Consider the following 6,000-nt stretch of genomic DNA (forward strand, 5'->3'; position numbering starts at 1 on the left):
GATGGGGCCAGGCTGCTCAGCTGAGTGCTTGCACAAGTTTGGGCAGGTGTATATTTTCTGCAGGCTCCCAGGTGTGCTCCTAGAACCATACCCCTCCCAGTCAATAAGATACCAAAGCCTGCCACAGTTATGTTTAGGGTCCAGGATATTGCGAACCATGTACCCCTCCTGGTCCTGTACCTGTACTGGTGGAAGAGGCGGTTGGGTCATGTGAGGGAAAAGGTTTTTTGTGTGGGGCTTCAAAAGCACTAGGTGAAATACTAGGTGTATCTTCAGAGAGCAGGATCGCTGAAGTTCAAACCTGACTGAATTAACCTGTCACAGGATCTTAAAAGAGCCAAGAACTGAAAGCCCAGCTGTGAGTGGTCTGTTGGCATGGAGATGCTCCGTACAGAGCCGTAACTTTTGTCCCACAGAGTAGGTGGGACCTCGCTGTTGATGCTTGGCTGTGTGCCACTTATAGTCTGCTCTTGCTTTTTCCTGGTGCTTATTCACTTCTTCCTGGGCCAGACAAATCTACTGCACTAGGTCTGAGGCGGCCAGGCTGGACATGGGTAATTGGAGGTGGTGCCCATAGGTGGTAAAAAAGGGGCTTTGACCTGTAGGCGCATGGTCTGCGATGATGTAGGCAAACTGTGTGTAAAAGGGAAATCATCCTGATGATGCCTGATGTAGCATTGCAGATACTGCTCAAGAATTTGGTTGGCCCTCTCCATCTGGCTTTTGGGCTGGGGATGTGCAGAACCAGGCCCACAGCAGAACCAGGCTGTGAACTCCAGAAGGCCGTGGAGCTGGTCTGTATGGCTAATCCACAGCAGGGCTGTCTCTTCAGCTGTGAGGAGGTCTGTGCAAGGCATGAAGTAGGCCGTTTTGTACAGGGATCTGCTACCGTGAAAACTGTTGTAAATTTGTTGGACGCTGGTAATTCTACACAAAGGTCTATGTCATGGCCCCCCAGGTCAAGATGGGGTGTCCATGGGCTGGAGGAGACCACAGGACTTGTGGCGTGGTGTCTTGGTACAGGTACAAACATCACAGGAGGCAATGAATGACAGCATCATCGGTCACATCTGGGGACACCAAAAGGAGCAGGATATTACTCATTGAGTCTTGAAGCACTCCCAGTGTCCTGCTAGGGGAAAATCATGGCATAGATGCAAGACTTTAATTCTTGTGGGTCCAGGGGGAACAGAGACACGGTTCCTCATGTATGTGATCCCTTCCTGGGAGTCATGCGGTTGCTTGTGGATAACAGCTTGCTCATCAGGTGGAATTCCTGAGGCAGAGGCTGAGTGTATCATTCTGAGAAAATCCTGGTGACGAGTGGCACTGAGAAAGTTATGGGACTGGAGAATGCGGGTGTCACAGAGTGTGGGGGAGTCCAGGCCCTGCAACCCCCCACTTCCTGCGATTCACCGTGACTGTCAGCCAGCCAGCAACACAGCAGGGTTATTAGACGACAGGAACACGGTCCCAAGCAGGGCTTGTAGGTACAACCAGGACCCCTCAGCCAGGTCCCTCTGGGGGCAAGGAGCTTAGACCCCAGACTTGGGGTTCCTGCCTCTTCCCAGCCAGCCCAAATCTGAAACCAAAACCCTCTCCAGCCAGCTCTCTTCCTTTGTCCAGCTTCCTGGGCAAAAGTGTTGACTCCTCCCATCCCCCTGCCTGGCTCAGATTACAGGCTCAGGTCCTGTCCCTCACCTAAAGTCCTCCCCTGCTCTCCCATCCCCCATACAGACAGTCCCTACTGCATCACAGCGGGTTGTTCCTGGCTGAGGCCTCATGAGTGTCTTCGGGGCAGGTGTGTCGGCCTTGCCTTTTTGGATCCAGGGTGGTATGTGATAATGAAATCCAATCATCAGAAGAACAGGCTCACTGAAGCTGCCATTGATTGAAGGCTTTTTCCCTACATAGGTATTCCAGATTTTTATGATCAGCGAATACCTGGACTGGGTCGCGAGCTCCTTCCAGGTAGTGCTGCCATTCTGCAAAGGTGGTTTGTGTCGCCAGGAGTTCCAGTCTAGCTCTGCAGGAGTGAGCTTCCTTGAACAACAAGTGCATGGGGGTAACAATTGTTTGGGATCAAGCCGGTGGGCGAGGACAGCCCCAAGTCACCTCACGCTATACACCTGGGAGTGCTGGTGACACTACTTGCCACCCACACCCTGGGGAAGGGGGAGTCACCAACCAAGAGACCGAACAAAACAACCACTTCATCCTTAAAACGTCTCATGGGTTTGGGGTCTGGCTTGTGATTTTTTTAACCTTTGGGGCTGGCGATGCTGCAAGTGTGTGTGGGCAACGGGGCCCCGTCTACTCTCTCGGCCCCCTGGGGGGGGGGCCCTGTCCACTCTCTCGCCCCGCTGGGTGGGGGGGGGCCCTGTCCGCTCTCTCGGCCCCCTGAGTTGGGGGGCCTGTCCGGTCTCTCACCCCCCTGAGTGAGGGGGGGGCCCTGTCCGCTCTCTCGGCCCCCTGAGTGGGGGGGGGGCCTTGTCTGCTCTCTAGCCCCTCTGGGTGGGGGGGGCCCTTGTCTGCTCTCCCACCCCTCTGGGTGGGGGGGCTCTGTCTGCTCTCCCATTTCTCTTCAGGAGAAACCCCATTAAAAATTGCCCTCGGCTTAGAGCCTTCCCTCCCTGAGGCCCTATTGGAGGAGCAGGATCCTGCGCTGGCCTCGCCACCAATTAGATTCCTCCTGCAGCAAGGGGGCGGGGCTTACAGGGCCCAGCGTTCTATGGGGTGACAGTTGGAGCCCAGCTGCCATGGAACCTTCTGACCCCAGAATCCCCCTGCCCCACTGGCTCTGGGGGGTGGGGGGGCTGCACTGGGCTCTGGGCAGCTCCTGGGTGGGCTTGGCCAGGCCCTGGGGAGATGGTTCCTGTCTCCGAGGGGGTCTGGCCATGTCCCTCGGCCGGGATTGGGGGAGATGGTTCGTGTCTCCGAGGGGGGCTGGGCTGGTCACATCTCTCAGCTGGGCCCTGGGGGAGATGGTTCCTGTCTCTGAGAGGGCCTGGCCACATCCCTCGGCTGGGCTTGGGGGAGATGGTTCGTGTCTCCGAGGGGGGCTGGGCTCGCCACGTCTCTCAGCTGGGCCCTGGGGGAGAAGGTTCACATCTCCGCCTGGGGCTGGCCACTCCTCTCGGCCTCGCTGGGCCCCGTCGCATTGCGGGGTGGGGCCGGGGTTGTTTATACATGGTTCCTCTTTCCACACACAGCACAACTTTCAGCTCAGCCTCAGCGTGAGAGATCAGGGCGGCCCCTCCCACTTCTGCCTGGGGCTGGGCACCATTCATGCCAGCAGCACCTCATCCTGACTGCTGGGGTGCCAGGACGGGACCTGCCCAGCTCCCTCAGGCTCCTGGCGTGAGTCTGCTGCCCTGTGTGAAGGAGTCGGTGCCACCGTGGATACATGGCCCCGGCCTGGAGCCATTTCACAGGCTGCACAAGTGGTTTTACTCAATATAGCACTGCCAGCCTGAGGCCCCCGGGACAGGAAGCCTCCCTTTCTCCTTGGGGCAACTCGAGCCCAGGCAGCGCCAGCTTCCCCGAACGCTGCCCGGCCTGTTCTGAGCGAGAGGAAGCTACAGTGGGGGAGGGGAGCTGAGCCCCCATGGCACAGCCAGTTGGGTTCCATGCTGAGGTTGCCAGCTCAGCTGTGTGCTGTAGTGTGGACACCTGTCCATCAGGAACCCGACTGAGACGCAGCAGCTCGTTTCACACGAGCCCGAGACAGCTGGCAGGTCAGGAGCTCTTTGGCTGAATGAAAGCCAGCAGCCTGCAGGCCACAGGCCCATCTCCATTCTCCTGAGCCAACCTGCAGGGCCCTTAAAGCACCAGCGCTTTTAAATGGGCCCAGCCCAGAGCCAGCTCTGCTAGTGGTGACTACGATGCAAACTGCTCCTAATTTACCAGCCTTGCCAGCTCTTTCCAGACAGATCCCTTTCAAGAAACAACTGATTTAAGAAAGTATCAGAGGGGTAGCCGTGTTAGTCTGGATCTGTAAAAGCAGCAAAGAGTCCTGTAGCACCTTATAGTCTGTTAGTCTATAAGGTGCCACAGGATTCTTTGCTGATTTAAGAGAGATCTTGTCAAAAGCCGTTGATCTGCAGGGCGGGGTGCTACAGCCTCCCTGGAAACAAACCGCAGCTAACGAACAGAGGTTGAGGCCGTCCCGCTCTGCTCCAGCCCAAACGCCCTCTCAGAGCCACGTTTCCACCCCCGAGTGACTGGGCTGGCACAACGATGCAGGACACAAGCCTGGCTCCTGCACAGGCTGGCGTGACTCACGCTCCCTGCCTGGGTTCCTGCCTGCAGTCGCTCTGCCCTGCTGAGGGGAGGATGAAAGCTGCACCTCAGCAGAAGGGGAGGGTCCCCTCCGTGAACAGAGATGGGTATCGCAGGCCATGTGACACAGGGGAATTGTTATGGCAAGACACTTCTGTACCACATTTTCCACCACAGACAATGACTCGGAGTTCAGGCTCCCCTGGCAGAGAGGGGTGGTTACTGGCGCTCTGTGCAGAAAGCTGCCAGCCCCACAGTACAGCGCCTGCTCATGGCCCCATCCCTGCTGCATGGCCCCATTGCTCACACCAGGCACCCTGCCTCCAGTGGGCACTGAGAACGCAATGAACTCGTTACAGGAATGAGCCCACTGTGCTGGGGGCTCCAGGAGGGTCTGCATGGCTCAGAGGGAGCCGGCAGCGCAGGGTGGCTGGCTGGACTCCTGCTCCTGGTACCAGAGTCGCTCGTGGAACAGAAACAGAACCCCACAGGTCCCCCGCCCCCCCCCCAAGTGTGGGACTCACACCTGCCCCCCAGGGCACTGCTGATACTATTTGTAGAGTAGCATGAAGGTCACTTCCCCGGGCTTCTTCTCCACACTCCAGAGACAGATGCTGCCCTGTCTGCTGCTCCCGGGGAGGGACCTGCTTCCCAGAGGGGCGCACGGCATCAGCTCTCCCTTGGGCCCCCCCATGGGAACACGGTTCCCTGCCCCGGCGTCAGCCCCAGCTGCCTTTCACCCCGGCTCTCTGAGCGGTGCTTGGTGCTGAGCCCCGCAGGCTCTGGCAGGGACGGGGAGGGCAGCCCCCTCCCGGGGCAACTGCACCCAGACTGACAGAGCAAAGCCCGGCAGCCACCTGCAGGCAGGGGAGCAGCAACGCCTGAGGCGGGTCCTACCTGGAGTCTTGGTGGGCCTGGGACTGGGTGCCGCTCCCTGGGCAGACAGCAGGGGCGGAAGGGCCAGGAGAAGGGCCAGAGCTGACACCTGCAGGGCCATGTTCCCAGACGGTCCCGGGGCAGAGCTCAGCCCCACGCGCTCTGCCTCTCAGCTCAGCTCCTGTGTGAGCTCAGCGTGACAGAGACCAGCGAAGAAAGGAAACAGCCAGACACACAGAAATCGCATGTGGTGCAAGAGCTTCCTCCTTCCTTGGAGATGGAAACCCCTGTCAGAGCTGCCCTGGTTCCTCTCGGGGTGTGCTGGGGCACCGCGTGGCTCCAGACCTGTTCGGTAACCTCACTGCTCTGGGAGCTGTCAGACTTCTGAGGGGAACACACACTCTGCTGCTTCCCCTCATTGCTGGGCCAGGACTCCTGGGTCCCCCCCAGCTTGCGGGGGCCGGGTGGGGGCAGCAGTCAGGTAACTTGAGAGCAGCTGGGCCTTAGTGTTATAACACAAGCCATGGACCAGAGTTCCAGGAAGGATGTGGGCTTCCAGGGTGCCAGCGGCTGCCAGGTCATGGTACAACTTGTGAATCCTGGGGTCCATAGGGCTGACAAGGGTTTTTGAACCCTCCCCTCATCAGACGAGATGGCTAGGTTGTGCCAGAGCTGGGACAGGGAGCTGGTTTAGGATGGGTGATCTGGAGAACCCCATGGAGTCGCTGCTCCTATGGTGTGGTGCCCCCAGAGTAAAGTGTCTCCCTCCTGCCCTAGAGCTCACAGAGAGAACCCCATGATTTAGGGGGTAAGGCCCTTCAAGCTCAGGAACAAAGTTCCCCA

General features: G+C 58.6%; 1 protein-coding gene across 4 annotated transcripts in view; it reads right to left on the reverse strand.

Moving 5' to 3' along the window:
* LOC120408142 (receptor-type tyrosine-protein phosphatase kappa-like) overlaps positions 1-5,415 on the reverse strand; it is a 122,663-nt gene extending 117,248 nt beyond the window's left edge. Inside the window, exon 1 of one of the 4 annotated variants that reach the window (XM_039544753.1) lies at positions 5,179-5,415. In XM_039544753.1, coding sequence (XP_039400687.1) covers positions 5,179-5,278 — 100 coding nt within the window. In that variant the 5' untranslated portion in view covers positions 5,279-5,415. The remainder of the gene's footprint in view (positions 1-5,178) is intronic. The other 3 variants (XM_039544752.1, XM_039544751.1, XM_039544754.1) reach the window with 3 other exon arrangements.
* Between the last annotated feature and the right edge of the window lie 585 nt (positions 5,416-6,000).

This window comes from Mauremys reevesii, linkage group 6 (assembly GCF_016161935.1).
Source record: "Mauremys reevesii isolate NIE-2019 linkage group 6, ASM1616193v1, whole genome shotgun sequence".
In the NCBI taxonomy this organism is placed as follows: domain Eukaryota; kingdom Metazoa; phylum Chordata; order Testudines; family Geoemydidae; genus Mauremys; species Mauremys reevesii.